At 37.1% G+C, this 17,252-nt stretch overlaps 1 protein-coding gene across 1 annotated transcript; it reads right to left on the bottom strand.

Moving 5' to 3' along the window:
• Nucleotides 1-6,352: 6,352 nt before the first annotated feature.
• LOC104438838 (G-type lectin S-receptor-like serine/threonine-protein kinase At1g11330) lies at nt 6,353-13,048 on the bottom strand. The gene is made up of 8 exons (XM_039308332.1): nt 12,348-13,048; nt 11,675-12,073; nt 8,978-9,103; nt 8,686-8,867; nt 7,728-7,938; nt 7,271-7,508; nt 7,028-7,178; nt 6,353-6,936 (listed from the first exon to the last, which is right to left on the bottom strand). The coding sequence occupies exons 1-8, from the start codon at nt 13,039-13,041 to the stop codon at nt 6,628-6,630; spliced, it is 2,310 nt and encodes a 769-aa protein (XP_039164266.1). The 5' UTR covers nt 13,042-13,048; the 3' UTR covers nt 6,353-6,627.
• Between the last annotated feature and the right edge of the window lie 4,204 nt (nt 13,049-17,252).

The following is a 17,252-nucleotide window of genomic DNA, read 5'->3' as shown; positions in this document are numbered from 1 at the left end:
TAATTTGATCTCCAAGGCATTCCAAATGTCACTAGTATTTATGTAAGATAAAAATATTTAATATAGATGATCTGACAAAATTTTGAGAATTCTTCATTGGCGCTTCCTTTCATTATCTTTTCCTTGTCAAGATTATCACATCACTTTTATTCATAAATGTCAAAGTACTATAGTCAACATGAGATGATCTATAGGAAGATGACTCAAATATATAAATAGAAACAAAACTTTTATTGATACTTATTTGTCAAGATTACTAGCACTTGATACTTCTGCTATCTCCATCTCTATGAAAATAATAATACCTTAAGATTGTTGGAGGAATTTGGACTGCTAATGAAGATAGAGAAGTAGTAGTAGATCCTTGATACTTTAATGCATAATAATGATCACTGTCCTTAAGATATTATTTGCTCCCATTATTATTACTGTCAGATTTAGAACAAATATAACTCTAGGATATATACCAAAACCGCAACAAATGAGTTCAGCAATTACTCAACTCTCTTTTGAAATTTCACTTTAAATGTGTTAAAGTTATGTATATAAAAAAGAGAAGAAGAGAGAGAGCTCTAAATAAGAAGCATTTATGAACAATTATGGTTATTATAAATAATATGTGAATTTGTCTCTATTCACAAATAACCAATCAACACGTTTCTTGATAATAGGTACCTCATCCCCAATTATCACCACTCTTTCTTTCAAGAATAATTTTCGTTCATAACTACCAATAACTTCATTTTAAGACAAAAATTCATCTCTTTTTATAACCAAGAGTCTAATCTTCTTTCATCAAACATTACCTCTTCTCTTAACCAAGAATCATGTATTTTCTTACCTACGAGACACCTCTTTTATTATAACAAACTATTTCAAGAGCGGTTGTGCATTTTTCATCTTGAAATGTAAAGCCCATGAAAATCTTAAATTGTATCTTGACATATTTACTTTAAATAAATCTCAACTTTGTACTTATGTAATGAATTTACCTTTCGTCAATATTTTGTCAATAAAATCATTAAAAATCTGCCTATACAGACACCAGAAAGCAAACAATAATAACATGGTGCTCGCATGACTTAAGTAAAATAAAGATTATGTTATTTTGGTTGACTCAAGTGAGTTAAATTCAAGGTGTTACAATTATAATATTAAAGCGGGACCCCCCCTCTAGGAGGTGTATGGTCCGAGAACAAGCCATACAAAAACCAGTGGGCCTATAACAACTCAATCTAATGAGGGTGCAGAGTGGTCACTATGACTAGAGGACTTGGACAATGAGCAACTTTTCACAAATTTTGAGGATGAGATTGTACATTTTTTTAGTCGGTTTTATATAGGATATTATTGGATCACATGCGCATTTTGTGACTTAAGTTTAGAGTTCTAATCTTACCTAACTCTAGTCTGGAACATCAGATCTAGGGAAATGTGGATAATGATCGTGACTAAGAAGTTTCATGCAAACAAGGCCTTTTCTCGTGCTCGAATGACCAGTCAATTAAAAAAGGGAAAATTCTATCCTGCACTCTATTTCACGATAGATCTAAAATAGTTTGAACCTTGATATATATATATATATATATATAGACACAAATGCGCTATGAAGAGAAATTATTTTACAAGTTTAAGTTTATATCCTAAATTTAGTTTGGACTATTGAAAATGATTGAAAATTCTATCCTGCACTCTATTTCACGATAGATCTAAAATAGTTTGAACCTTGATATATATATATATATATAGACACACATGCGCTATGAAGAGAAATTATTTTACAAGTTTAAGTTTATATCCTAAATTTAGTTTGGACTATTGAAAATGATGGATCCCACGTGGGTTTTCCAAATCTTACGATCCTGCTTCAATTTTAACAAGTGTATGCACTAGCCACATAGAACATTTGCTTGGGGTAAATGTGGTATTCTCTTAGATCCGATGGCTCAAATCATCTAATCCATTATCTAATGCTTATATAATTAGGCAAATCGTATGTTGACTTCATCCTTTGAAGGCCTCTATCGCAACCTCCTCAGAGAACCCTCCTGCAAGAATGGAGGCTAATGGCTTAATGGCTAGCGCTAAGTTTAGGCTTAATCTGGGCTTTTCCAAGCCCATCAATTTATAACTTATTGTCCAAGTTTTTAATTTGCAAGTGATTTTCATTTGAAAGTCACCACTAAGGGCGAGTTTGGTAATGATTCTATTCCCGGGAGTAGATTCTAATCAGAAATGATTCTTTTTTATTCTCTTCCCGGGAACTGATTCTAAGTATTTTAAGCCGTTTAGTAACTGTCCAAAATTTCTGATTCTAGAATAGAATTGTGTTTGATACCGTGCTCATTAATTCTGTTCCAAATCAATTTATTTTAATTTTTAAATATTTTTTTTTTTTCCTTTTTTTTTTACTTTTTCTTTTTTTCCTTTTCTTTTTTTTTTTCTCATTTTTCTCCTATTTTTCTTCTTACCAGACGAGGGTCGGCGACCTCACCGGAGCGTCGCCAACCCTCGGCGAGGCCATCCCTCGTCGGCCGAGTGAGGCCTACTTGGCCACCGGCGAGTCTAGCCATCACAAGGCTTGGCCAGCCCTAGCAAGGCTTGGCCTCGCTCGATCTGGGGAGGCCGAGCCTCGCCAGTGGCTAGGCTTGCCTCTGGCAAGCTCGCCTGACCTCGCCTTGGCCTGGCAAGCCTACGGTGAGCTCGCCGGACCGACGGACGACAACCGGCGGTCAACGACCGCTGCCGCGGCGAACGGCAACCAACGATCAACGACCGCCGCCGGCGCGAACGGCGAATGGTGGCGAGGGAAAGTGATGGACAGCGGTTACGAGATGACCAAATGGAAGAAGAAGAGTTGTTGATTTTGATTCTTAAATTTGTTTCCGGAACAAAAATCAACTTTTTTTTTTATTCTTAATTTCACTCCAAATCTGTTCCTAGGAACAAAAATTTTACCAAACGCGATTCTGGACCCAAACTGATTCTGGGAACAAAGAATCATAATTTGACCATGTTTTGATGGTTACCAAACAGGGCCTAATTAATATGAAATCCTTGTAAAATACTAAAAGAAATATTTTACTTTTGCACAATAAAAAAAAATAGAATCGAAACTTTATTACACCAATTAATCAACTGATTTTCCTTTTAGGGGATTTTTTTATGTATTTTTGAAAAAAGCTAACTCAAAAACTATTTTTAAAGTTTTATCTGATTTTCGAAAAATATAGTTTTTTTTTATTTTTATATCTTTTAATATCTTTTTAAAATTATGCCCAACGCTCTCCTCTGATTAGCCCAAGAATGTAAAATAGCCTCATTATAACCAGAATTGAGCCCGAATTTCCTAAACCCAACCAAATTAGGCCTAAAGCCCCTGCTAAATTAGGTAGTGCATGGAATCGTTTTCATTCCTCTATTCTTCTATTCTTTTGTTCTTTGGAAGAGAAAAAGAATAAAAATCCATTTGATAATGTTAACTAATTTTTCTCTTCCCCAGAAAATTGATATGGAACACAAAAAAAAAAAAAAAAAAAAAAAAATTATTTCTAGGAACAATTTCTAAGAATAAGTCTTTTTTTTCTCGTTTTCTTTTCTTCTTCTTCTTCCTTGTCATGTCGCTTCATGTGGGCTACCATCCGCCAGCTAGTGATCGTCGAAGCAAGCTGCCATCTGCCAGCTAGTGATTGTCAACCACCAGCGATCACCCAACACCAAAGCCATGTCTAGCTACCGCGTGGCCACATCTATCACCACCTTTCCTCCTTATTGGCCAAGGATTGGTCACTTGCGGAAACCGATGCACAAAAACATGACCAAACTAAAACATACAAAGCAAAGGACAGCAACGGGAATCTATCAAAAAGCATTTGACAAACCATGAACACCAAAAGTGGGCGAAGGACTAAGAACAAAAACACACCTTCTGACATTTCGTCAAACACGCGGAGGACGTGGCTTAAGAGGCCATTATAAGCCCGCCCGAAACTCAGACTCACGCTAAAAATACGCATACAGTGAATAAGCGAGACTTCACTTCAATGCAGGCATGAACAAAACGCAGCAAGCCTCGGCCATAAAAAAGGACCCGAACGTGCATCTAGCTTTAGCATTCCATCGAGCACATGGCGTGCATTGGCAGAGGAACGAACAGAAGCTCAACTGGTACATTGGGCGAGGACTGAGATGGACAGCAAAGGATAAACGAGGACCTAATAGCAACAGAGAACCGGACAACGGTAGCCCCATCCAGCGAGCCCAAAACAAGGCGTGCGTCCAAAAACAGGGCAATCGGCCGAGAGTCCTTAACCGGCTCGCAACGTAGGAGGGCAGACGAGCTCGAGGATCGGTCTACGTCCGTCCGCCTCACGCACCTTTGAGCCGAGATCCTTGGGCGACCAACCCTAAGTCAGGACAAATAAAGAAAGAAGAGAAGCGAAACACCAACCACCGTATGTCACCGAAGAGCACTCACCAACCCTCAAACTCTATTTTCTGCTCGCTCTCTCAGGTCTCTTCTCTCTTGCAAATCTCACTTTCTCGAAACTCCCCTACTCTCTCAAATTTTTCTCTCTCTCCTCTGATCTGCCCTCAATTGGGCTCACGGATGTCCTATTTATAGGCCGAGGAGGCCGATCGACGGAGGCTTTGACCGCCAGTCCTTGGCGGGTCGACTAGCCCTGGTGCAGCTGAGCCGGCGTCCCCTCACCGTCCACTCATAGAACAGGTCTGCTCTGCTCTCTACTCCTTAGCTTGGTGGCATTGAAGACACCTGCTCTAGGGGTGAGTAATGGTTCAGGGTCAACCCTGACCGACCCTGGACCGGCCCAACCCTACCAATCACAGTCAAGTTCCTAGGAAGACTAGGGCAGTCCTTGGTCCTAGGATTCCTGAACTTGTACTGTGCGAGTTGGTCCTCGGTCCTGGGAGTGTTCAACCCGGACCAACCCTAAATATATATTATTTATAATTTTTAAAAAATCTCAAAATAAACAGCGTCAACAACATTAAATAGCTATTTAGTGAAAAGTTCAAGTAATTTTACATTATTCTATACTAATTTAGATTTTTAATATCTTTTACAGCGTCAATAGTCATAATTTGCGAATAAGAAAAATGCTTTTGTAAGAAGTTCTCACGGCGTCCAAAATAGCATAAACAACTCCTTACGGCATCCTCCTCTATTACTCGTTCTCTTCTATCTTATTTATCATCTTAGTCTTCAATTTGCCATTGTTCTCTTTTATCTTATTGGTCCTCTTAGTCTTCAATTTGTCAAAATCAAAAGAAACAACTTATCTACTCACCACTCAACACTCGTCTCGCTCGCTTTGGGTCACTCGTGCCACTCGCCGCTTGATGCTCACTTGGCTTGTTGCTCCCCACCCAACACTCGATGCTCACTCTATTCAATACTCACCCCACTCAACCCTCACCCCACTAAACCCTCACCACTTGCCTTTCTTAGCTAACCTCGCTCGTTATCGAACCTATTGGGTTAGTCCGATCCCCAGTTGCCCTTTCAATGAGTACAAAAAATGAAATAAAAAATTATTGGTTAGTCTCGGGTTGACCTTAAAACTGAACCGAACCCATTGAGTTAGTCTGATCTTCATTCACTTTTTCAAGGAGTATAAAAAATGAAATAAAAAAATTATCGATTGGTCCCGGGTTGACCCTAAAATCGGACCGAACCCATTGGGTCGGTCCAGTCCTTGGTCCCAAGCTCAATAGGGTCGATCTTCAGTCCCAAAAATTGAGGACCAACACTATGCGGGTTGGTCTTAGGGTTAGGGGTGGACCGGTCCAACTCGGACCATGCTCACCTCTAGCCTACTCTACAATCCATATGTGCGCGAGGAAGAGTAAACCCATGAGGGTTGGGGTGAAAGCCCAGCTTTTGAGCCCCCCTTTTCAAGCTCTTTTTTTAATTTTTAATATTCTACTTATCTGTAAATAGGTAAGATAAAGGGAAATAAAATAAAAGTAAAACTTAGTAAATGTAAATAATATTAAGAATTAGTTGACGCGAAAATTCTTTTGCTAGAACCAAATTAATCCCTAATTTTCTATATAATTTTAATCCTAAATATTTAGTCAAAATTTAGGTATCATCAGCCTCTTAATGGAACGTGATCAGACCATGTGAGTTACTAGCTCATTCCAAAATATATTAAAAAATCATAAAGAGTGTCTACATCAGCACTTATTATGATCAATGTCTATGTCAGCGATTTCAAACTAATCTAAACCATCCAGCAAAATGAAGGGGAAAAAAAGTAAAGGAAAAAAAATTATATATAAAAATTAAAAGTATTATTAGTATCAATGTGAAAAGTTTAGCACTAAATTTGTCCAATTGAAATATTTATGACAAAATTAGAACCAATGAAATAGTTTTAGGACCTTTTTTTTGGGTTATTTTTCCCTTAAAAGGTTACAAGACAAAAGAAGGAATACTTGAACTGCCTCTAGATGATAAAAATATATAGACGTCTAAAACTATTAGAATTAATTGGGAAAATAATGCCACTGGGACAAACGAACTACAGGGCAACCAGTAAGTTAACAAAAAATTCTCTCATGGTATTAGTATTCTCAGCATTGTACACCTGCAATGCATAGTCAGCGAGGACACAATTCAGAAATTGATGCATCATTGACCGAATGAATTGCTTCTCTGATCAAGCACTCGCCATCCTCATCTTCATCCTCGTTAGTTGAAAATGCAGGCTTCTTGGGGGAGTTCACAGCTGAAGATTCATTCTTGAGCATTGAAGAGACTTCCAACATGGAGGGTCTGTCCCCAGGCTTCGCTTGCACGCATAGAAGAGCCACTTGCATGCATCTCATGAGCTTACAAGATGATGAAGAGTCATCCAAAGAAGGGTCAATAAAATCCATGCATTTATTGTCTTTCCACAGCTCATATGCCTGAAATTAAGAATGGTAGTTGGTTAAAAGTCAAAATTCATGTTCCAAAAGCTGAGCCTGGAAAATTTTGACTCAAATAATTTCAACTTACATATTCGAGAAGATTCAGATTTTCATTTAGGCCGTAGCAACATGAGTTCTTTTTACCACTGATAATTTGCAACAACAGTACCCCAAAGCTGTAGATGTCATACTTCGTCGAGTATATGCCTTTCCTCACGTATTCTGGGGGAACATACCCACTGTATACAAGAACAGAAATTGGTTTTAAGCAGCAGACTTTTAGCAGGAGAATATCTGTGAGGTAAAAGGAGGGCCTAGTTAGCTCGCTTACTAAGTCCCGACGATTCGATTGGTATTTGCCTCAATGTCATCCCTCCTAAATATTCTCGCCAGACCAAAATCTGATATCTTGGGGTTCATTTCATCATCCAGCAGAACATTGCTGGCTTTCAAGTCTCGATGAATTATTGTGAAATTCGAGTATTCTTGGAGATAAAGAAGCCCCTGTGTGATGCCTTCTATGATGTGAACACGTTTCACCCAATCCAACGAATATTTCCTTATTGGATCTGCATCATTACACCCTTATGACTATCAAAATCAGAAGCAAAATTAGAGCATTGCATACCTTCGTGTGTTCCAAATGCTTAAAAGGGTCTGCCTGCTCTAAGCCATTGTAGCAGAACTGGGGACCAATTTAAGCGTTTTGGAGTATCACATTAGATGTCGCTTAAAAACACCTGGATTTTGCCCAATGACTTTTGCAAGAAGCATGAAAGATGTCTAACCAAATAGATATAAGTCCAAGCTCTTATTTGGCATGTACTCATAGATCAACATCTTTTCTTCCCTGTCGGTACAAAATCCAAGAAGGCGAACAAGGTTGACATGCTGCAGTCTGGCAGTGAGCATAACTTCGTTCTTGAACTCCTCGAACCCTTGGTTTGAAGTTTTCGAAAGTCTCTTCACTGCAATGTACTGTCCTTTGGGCAACTTTCCCTGAGCAAAAGGTATGCTGATGGTGAGTACGGGGAACTGACTTCCACTTGAACGTGGTAGACACAACAAAACTTTTCACTGTTTATGCTGGAAGACAGTGTTTTGTCTATGACATAAGTCACATTACCCCTAGGAATATTAATGAAAAACAAAACTTGAGCAGAATGCATCCATGTCCAACCTTTTACGATGAACTTACAAGTTCACATACATGATTAAGAAGACCTACGCTGCATCTCTAAGTATTTTAAGCTTATTGTGTTGTGTTGTGATGCCGATTCTTTCTGCTTTTAGAGGGGACATATAACTTCAATGTGATATACTCACCGGCTCATTCCAACTAAACGATTGAAATTGCGAGCATAAACCAACCAGCTGGCAGCTGCTACAGAGAAAGCTAGCATACCTATGTTTTAACATATGAAAAGATTTGCTCTCTCATAGTAAGGGTAGCAAGTTCCCATTACCATTTTTGTTTTCTTTTTGGGTCGAAAAGTTCCCATTACCTTCACCTGCTCAATTATAAGTCAGACTATAAACAAGAAGGAACACATATTCTTGATCATAAGAAGTAAGAAAATAATCTGGGGGTGAGTTATTTTCCTTGCTTGCAATAAACAACAACAAACACATGTTATAGAGCAAAAGGACCGAATCTAGCATTCAATCATGGTTCATACTTCATAGGATTTGCAATGAAACAGAAAATAATAATCATTAGCTTAAGTATGGCCCTATATATTTTACCTTGTAAACAGGTCCAAATCCACCCTGTCCAAGCTTATTTTCACTTGAGAAGTCATCAGTTGCTGCTTGGAGGGTGACATAACCAAATGTTTGCAGATTAGGAGTACCACTCTCAAGACTTTCACCTTTACCCACCCTGGTCTTTAATCGGCTACTAAATCCTTTCATGACACCCAAAATAGCTGAGAACCAAAATTCAAGAAATTATATCTAGAACTTTAATCCTTCCTAAGTCAATGTTCCTGATCACCACAGAATTATAGTAATCCCCCAGTGAAGTTCAGAAATGTACCTTTTGATTTCAATGTTCGCCTTTGTAAGTAGCAAATCAGGCCAAATATAACGAGAACAACCACAGCAATCGAAATAACTGGCCAGAGCCATCGCCTGTGTTGCTGATCTTCACTGGCCTTTTGAGCTGAGAAGGCAATTAAGTCCATGACCATTTAGTTCTACATTTTCAATACAATAATTTTTTAAAACATTCATCATAAATTCCTGTCGGTGACTCAAGGATGCATGACAAACTGTAATTTCTGTTCCAGAAACAATTTTTCTATTCCGGACTTGTTTCTAGAATAGAAATCCATTTGATAAACCTATCCCATTTTTCTATTTCTAAAATAGATTCTTGTTCCAGAAATAGGTTTGGAATAGAAATCAAAAATAAAAATTTTCTACTTCTCTATTTCTAGAATGGAAATGAAAAATAAAAATTCTTCTCATCATTCGTCAACCGGTCCTTCATCTGTCGCTGTCAACCACCACCATCGGCTGCCCGCCACCACCGCTATCGGTCATGCGGCTGCCACCGGTCGCCAGTCCACCACCATCCGAAAAGAAAAAAAAAAAATTGTATCGTTATCAAACGGTTATTTTTTCTTAGAAACTGTTCTAGAAATAAAAATAGAAAAATATATTTCTTTTCCAAAACCTATTTCTGGAACATAATTGTTATCATTCACCCCCTCATCCTAACCTGTCCAGGGAAGGACACAGTTCTGAAATAGTATGAGTTATAGAGAGCATGTTTCTTGATCAAATAGGAAAGGACACAGTTCTCATACAATAATGTTTCAGGATGTTCTCTGGGCTGAACCACTGGTTGATATAGGTGGTAGACCTAGCCAAGAGAGGTAAACTTGGTTGCCTTTATTGTGGTGTTAAACGTTATCGTAGTTTGATGATGAGCATTAGATCAGCTGACGGAATAGACCATCGACTTTGATGAGATTAGTCATTGGTTACATTGAAATTCCATCCTTTGGAGAAAGGATGAATGTGACATGCCCTTATCCTTGTGGAATGGGGATGTGACACCAACCTCCTATGATGAAACTTACATGCACGCATACATCATTAAGAAGGCCTACGCTGCATCTCTAAATATCTCAAGCTTATTGTGTAGTTTTGAGATCCCGATTCTTTCTGCTTTAACGTATGAAAAGATTTGCTCTCTCGTGTTAAGGGTAGCAAGTTCCCATTACCGTTTTCTTTTTTTGGTCATATAGTTCCCATTGCCTTCACCTTTTCGATTATAAATCAGACTATAATAAATGAGAAGGACCGCATATTCTCGAGCATAAGAAGAAAGAAAAACATTTGGGGGTGAGTTATTTTCCTTTCTCGCATTATCAAATGAAGCTGAAGGTGCAATAACAGGTTGAAATTGAAGGAACTAGAACTAGACCGTCGCTATTTGATCAACTAATCTGGAAAAGTTTTGACTCTTGTCTTTACTCAGAGCATGAAAAGAGGAAACAGCCAAGGATGGATAACAACGACGTAGAACCAAATCTTTGAAACGTTCAAAACAAATATCAGTTTGACCATTTTTATTTTTTTTGACACGATAGACCTTTTTTGCTTCACCAATGCAAACCGTCCCTTCGTGCAAAATGATCTAACCAATATAAAATTGAATAAAACGGCGTCGGACTTGACTGAAATATATATAAATATACATATATATATATGTGTATATATATGTTATTTAAAAGTCAATCCACTTATTCTCTCTTGGACATGGAGAGCTTAGCTAGATTTTCCTTTGCTTTACGCTCTTGTACTTCATTGAAAAAACAAAGAAAATATTGTTCCTCAAATTACTAAGTCCATTGGGATCTTGACTATTGTGAATTGCAATATCCCCAAAAAAGAATTTCGTTCCATTTTAGATAAACGTTACTGTAAATTTGATCTAGACACCCAGGAAAGGAGGAGGGGGGTGGAGGGTTGATTAGATGTCTTCTGTTCTGAATGATGATGATTTGGTTGACTATGCCGTATGCAGATAGGGTTAGGGCTAAACTTGGGAAATAGAATGTAAACTAGAAAACTTTCAATGCATAACTAAGGGAAAATTGTCTAGAAAATCCTAAACATATTGAATTTTTATCAACTTAGTCTTAAATTTTTAAATTATTAATTTTGTCAATTAAGTCATAAACTTTGTCACATGTTGCCAATTAAATCTATTCAACTAATTTTTTTAACATGGATGTTGAACATTTTACATGTCGATTAGTTATTGAAGTGGACAATTTTTAATAATACTTTAATATTTTATGATTTTTTACTTTTTTCTTTATTTTCTTTTCTTCTCTTTTCCTTACTTTCTTTTTCTTTTTCCCTTTCCTCTTCTTTTTTTCCTTTTCTCTTTTTCTTTTTCCCTCACTGGAGAAGACAAAAGAAAAAAAAAAAAAAAAAAAAAAGGAGAATTGAAGAATAAAGAAAAAAAAAGGAAAATTTTAGTAAAAAATAAAGAAAATTAAAATATTATTAAAAATTATCCATATTAACTCAGATCATGCCACGTAGAACAATTAGTGTCAATGTCAATGATTTCGGGACAAATTTGGGCAAATGGATTAAATTAACAAAATTTAAAAAGGTTTAGGATTGAATTGACAAAAGTGTAATAAGTTTAAGAATTTTTAGACAATTTTCCCTATGATTGATGTGTGTAACACAAATATCATAAATTCACCTGCTTGAGAGAGAACCCAATTGTCATCACCAGCAACATCCCATGCATAGTAACCTTTAAGTCCTTCTTGCATGGCGTACGCCGCCTTGGTAGAGATAGTTTGTGTATTATCATAGCTAATCCATGTCTTCCCAGAATAGCAATGGGCAGACACGATCCTGGAGTTGTGCACCACGGTAGCGTTGTTTTGGGATATGTACTTCGTGATTTGATTGTACTTGATCGGCCCCACGGAGAAATATGTCGCAAGCCTATTGGTGGGGGCGAAGTAGCCGTGGTCGTTGGCATCCGTAAGAGCGTATGCGCTGCCGTAGAATGGGATGCCAAGCACAATCTGCTTCGCCGGCATACCGGCCCGAATCCACTGACTCACCCCGTCATCTCCACTTAAGTCATTCCCTAAATTAAAAGGAGCGATAGTTTCAAATACAGCATATATCATGAAAATTACAAGTTTAACAAGGACAAACATGGATTTTAAATAAAGAACAAAATTCATGTCAATTATCGTGGAATAACATTTTATGCTTGAATGGGAAATGATGTTGTAACTCTCTTGACGTTGAGGTAACAGAGTTTCAGAGTCATGATACAAAAAATTAAGAAAACTTCATTGTAACTAAGAATAGTCAAAGTTCATATATCACAAAAAAGTCGAAGTTGCCACCCCTACCTGGATTGTAGAGAGCAGCAAGTGGTCCTGTGGTATTGGACCAACCAGATGCATAGAAATCATAGGCCATCGCATTGATCCAATCCAAGGTCGCCGCCATGACAGCCACAGGATAATTTGTGTTAGTCCAGTAGTGTGGCGAGTAATATACTGCTGCCGACAAAAGCAAAGCGTTACCACGCGAGCTGGCAGCCTCAGCAGCTACCGCAGCCCGCCACTCCTGGAGGACCAACCCCAAGTTGGCCATGTCCTCGTCGGTATCTGGGAATACCCAATTAAGATCGAGGCCATGGAAGCCGTTGGACCGAGATAGGGCTATGGAGGAATCAATGAAAGACTTTCGGAAGCTAGACTGGCTCGCCATGAACGCAAAGTCAGCCGCGTTCGAGCTGCCACCGCCAATGGATAGGAGGGTTACGACCGATGGGTTCTTCCGCTGGACGTCCCCAGTGAAGGCTGCGAAAGACTGGGCGTTCGACGACGATATGACTACCCGGTTTGTCGATGCATTGAGGTCAGCGAACGCGCAGAAGAGATGAGTGAAGAGGGTTGAATCGATGTCGGAGGCTGTGATGCCGCTGTCCGGGAACCAATAGCCCCCTTTGACGTTTCGGGCCATGCATGAGTTGATTTGGAGGAGAGAGAGAAAGGAGATGAAGAGAAAGAGAAGGACACGATTATAGTTGGAAGCCATTTTGATGAGTTAAAGCGAATATGTTGTCCATTTTTGAGCTGGCTTTATACAGGACTTTTCCGTGACTCAAAGTTTCGTGGTACGAGGATGATGATCATGACTAAGAAATTTCATGCAAAATAAGGGTCTTTCCTGTGTTCTGACCCAGTCAATTAAGAAGGGGGATTTCTTTTCTGCACTCCCTTTCGTAATAGTTCTCGGTTGTTTGAATTATTATATGCGTGATTGAGTTTGAACTATTGAAAATGATGGAGTAGTTTACAACACTAGAGGCGACATGATTGACATAATAATTAAGGTTATGTTTTTCACTTCAATATCCAAAGTTACCACAAATGAGTACTTTTCAAATCCTTTTATGTTAATACTACGATGTATAATCTTTGGAATAATGACACAAATGATGCATGAACTTTCATTCAATGTGCAATGTAATCCTTAAATTTTTAATTTATTAAATGTGATCCCTAAACTTTTAATACATATTCAATTTAGTCCCTAGATTGTAAGAAAATGTTAGACGTCATTAAATATTTCATACATTCCAAGGACTAAACTGAATATGTATTAATAGTTCATGGATTATATTAAACAAATTAAATATGGATGACGTTACATATTGGGCTTAAGTTCTAAGATCATATTGAACAAATTTAATGTTCAAAAACAACATTACATATTATGCTAAAATCCAAAGACTGTTTGTGTCATTAAATAAATAATATTATGATCCCAACACTAAGTAAATTGGTCTCATTATGAGTGCCGCAAACGAAACTTTGGCTAAAAACATATGCTCTCTTTTACAAAAAGCCCGATGATGTTCATTTTGTATTTTACATAACCACTGCAAATAACAAAATATAGTTAGTAAAATAATTAGCGACAAAGCAATAAACTTCAATTTCTTAAGAAGGACTGTAAAAAGGTCGTTTTTATTTAAATCTCATGGATTCTCTTCTAGAGAGACACGTTGCTAATTCAAAGGCGGTGGCTTTGGCGCTGAACAACAAACGCGCCGGACTTATTCAAAACCGTATCTAAAAGGTGACCCGCAAATATATTAAATTCACACGATGCTCGACGTATCGTACCGGAGAGATGCACGAAATTGTTTATACCCGATTTTTATTGAGTATCAAATATGAACGAATTGTTCAAGTGACCACTTCCGGTGTTCAACTTTTATATATATATCTTGATCGACTCGAGTATTTAGGGTTTCCGAAAACAATCAAAACTACATCATGATTGGAGGAACCATAGTTGGGTAGACTCATCTGGTGATTTCATCTTTCGAAGGCTCTTTTTGTGGAGCAAACATCGCATGCGCCTGATATCTATAAACTTACTCTATTCCGATCATTAAATCATGTGAATTTCATGTAAAATTTATATAATTCAGTGATTGTGATGAAGTGGGTCCCGAGGATGGCACTCGACTCCATCAATTATGATGCGTGTGGGACGGGCTATCTTGGTTGATTTCTCAACAGTCAACCGTGCTTCGTGCTCCGGATGGTGATTTCATTGACTGTGGAAGCGGGAGTCAATGTTAATGCCTGGAAAAATTAGCCCGTCCAAGAATAGATCCAAACAATCCCTCTCATGCCCGACCATATCTATCGTTTTAGTCTATTGATGTTATTCTGTAGGTTTCCGCGTTCTTTCGTGAGGAGCTCGTTCGAGTTTCTTGGTGGACGCCAGAACTGACGAGGCATGTAATAGGCCGCCTTGCTGGGGCCTTCAGTGGGGTCATCGAGAGACGACTCATTTAGGATAGGACGCGTTCGCTACGCTTACTAGTGCACTGTTGCCTTACGTACTGGTCGTGGCTGTGGACTCTTCATTTTGAAAAAGGTTACCAAATTTTTTGAACTATATTATGATAAATTTATTTCAAATTTTTTTATCATTAAAAATCTCAAATTCACATATATATATATATATATATATATATATATATATATATATATATATATATATATATTGCATCCACGTGATTTAAGTTAAATAAAAATCACATTTTTTTATTAAAAATCACCTAATGAAACATCAGTGAAGGATAAATGTCTCACATAAATATAAATTTAGAATTTTTTATGTCATAAATTTTTTTTTATAGATATATCACAGTGAGAATAACTTGGGATTTTTTTATCGAATAAATATATTATAGTGGATATAGTTTAGAAATTTTTTGTGCATTTTCCCCTTTTGGCAATAAATATGATTGACCAAATAGACCGGCCTTATCTCACCCCATCCAACCAGCGATTGGACCTATCTTGTTATTCAATCTCATGCCTAACAAGAAAATTTACATGCTCAATTTTCAATAGGGGGCCAATTTGGACAGACGGGTTGGGCTTCTCGATGTCAAACATATAATTCAATAGGAGGGATGAAGAGGGAAAGAACTGATTCTAAAGTCACAATCTCGTCAGAATTGAAAGAATGGATTATTAAAATTTCTCATGTATATTTTAAACCGCTTTTGATCTCTTCAAATTTGTGTACATTCTATAAACAAATTCCTCCTCCCAATAACATTTTTTAAACATCTTATTTCTATATATGCGTTCTTTTCGTTGCTTTTCCCCTCGTTCGCATCCCAACATCGTTCTAACTCAATTCTTTCAAATCCTTTTTTTTTCTATTGGTTATTGAAATCCATTATTTCCCTTTCTATCCATTACATTATTGGAACTTGATTTAGCTCGTGCAATAAGAGTATGTTTTACTGTGAGATGGGTTGCTATAAATCCATCACATTATTGGACCAAACTTCGATTAACATAAGTGAATAATGTCTCCTCTGACATCGTTTAGGTCACAACGAACTTGAAGCTACAACCTAGAAAGCATCGATACTCTTTGAGAATTTTCATGTCGTGTCGGACACTCGGACACGTGTCCGACACTCTCTAACATTCTCAACACTCGATCAACAAATATAAAAAAATTCGACACTGATCAATTCTCCCAACACTCTTGATACACGAGTCTAAAATTCTAACATACAAATTTAGAATTTCGATACGTGATTCCGATACGTATGGGGTCAATTTTAAAAATTTTCCATAAATGAGATATCAAAATGTAAATATGTAAAAAAAAAATAACAAATGGGGAAAGAAAAAAAACTTAGTCTTAGTCTTCTTTTCTCTTCTGACTCTCGCTTCCCGTGACACACAATTCATCACTCAAATTTGTTTTTTCTCTCTTGCTTTCTGACACGCAAGTCCAAAATGTGAATCTCTTGTTTTTCTTTCCTTCAAGTTTTATGGATTATTGGAACAAAGTTGAATTTGTCAAATTAAAACAATGAATGATATTAACCAATGATGAATTAATGTTTTTAGAATAAATTCATTATATGCTATTATTGGAACACACAGGGATTATTTTCTTTTAGAGGGTTAGGGACTTAATTAGATGGCGTTTGAAAGATGATGGTTCGGTTTCCTATACTATATATAGCTAGGGTTAAGGCTAAATTTGAGAAATAGAAGGTATACTAGAAAACTTCCAATGTATGATTGAGGGAAAATTGTCCAAAATGTCCTAAACCTATTAAATTTTTGTCGACTCAATTCTAAACTTTTCAATTTTTCCAAGTGAGTATTAAACCTTTTCATGTTTTGCTAATTGAGTTTAGGCCAATTTTGTCTAAAAATCGTTGACATGAAGGTCGCCCGTCCTACGTGTTAAGGTCGACATTGACATGTATAATTTTTAATGATATTTTAATACTTTTTAGATTTTTTTATCTTTTTATCTTTTACATTTTCTCTTCGTTTTTCTTTTATTTTCTTTTTATATTTCCCTTTTTCCCTCTGTTGGCCATCGGTGAGCCTCATCAATGGCTGGCCCATCGATTGCCAACAAGGGCTCAGCAATTGCCAATGGAGGGAAAAAGAAAAATAAAAAAGTGAAGAGAAAATTAGAAAAAAAAAAAAAGAAGGAGAAGAGAAGAAAAGAGAAAAAAAGGAAAAAATCAATACAATATTAAAATTGTTGTAAAATATTGCATTGCAAATATATAATAGAGTAAATATAGAGATTGAGTAGAGAAAACTAGACACCAAATATCATAGAGAAAGCCATAGGATAAAATTTTATTTTCACTATATCACCTTATGTCTATGACAAAAACTAAGCTCCCATTTATAAGAAAATAAGGATACACATTAATATCAATGTATTGA

The sequence above is a fragment of the Eucalyptus grandis genome, chromosome 3 (assembly GCF_016545825.1).
Source record: "Eucalyptus grandis isolate ANBG69807.140 chromosome 3, ASM1654582v1, whole genome shotgun sequence".
NCBI classification, from domain to species: Eukaryota; Viridiplantae; Streptophyta; class Magnoliopsida; order Myrtales; family Myrtaceae; genus Eucalyptus; species Eucalyptus grandis.
This window is presented reverse-complemented; position numbering and strand designations above follow the sequence as displayed.

Bases quoted from the DNA above. Each gene is read 5' to 3' on its own strand.
- LOC104438838 (XM_039308332.1), bottom strand. From the start codon at position 13,041: ATGGCTTCCAACTATAATCGTGTCCTTCTCTTTCTCTTCATCTCCTTT. The intron at 7,939-8,685 runs GTAAAATATATA...CCTTTTGCTCAG, and splicing joins GATTTGGACCTGTTTACAAG to GGAAAGTTGCCCAAAGGACA. The intron at 6,937-7,027 runs GTAAGTTGAAAT...TCTTAATTTCAG, and splicing joins ATCTGAATCTTCTCGAATAT to GCATATGAGCTGTGGAAAGA.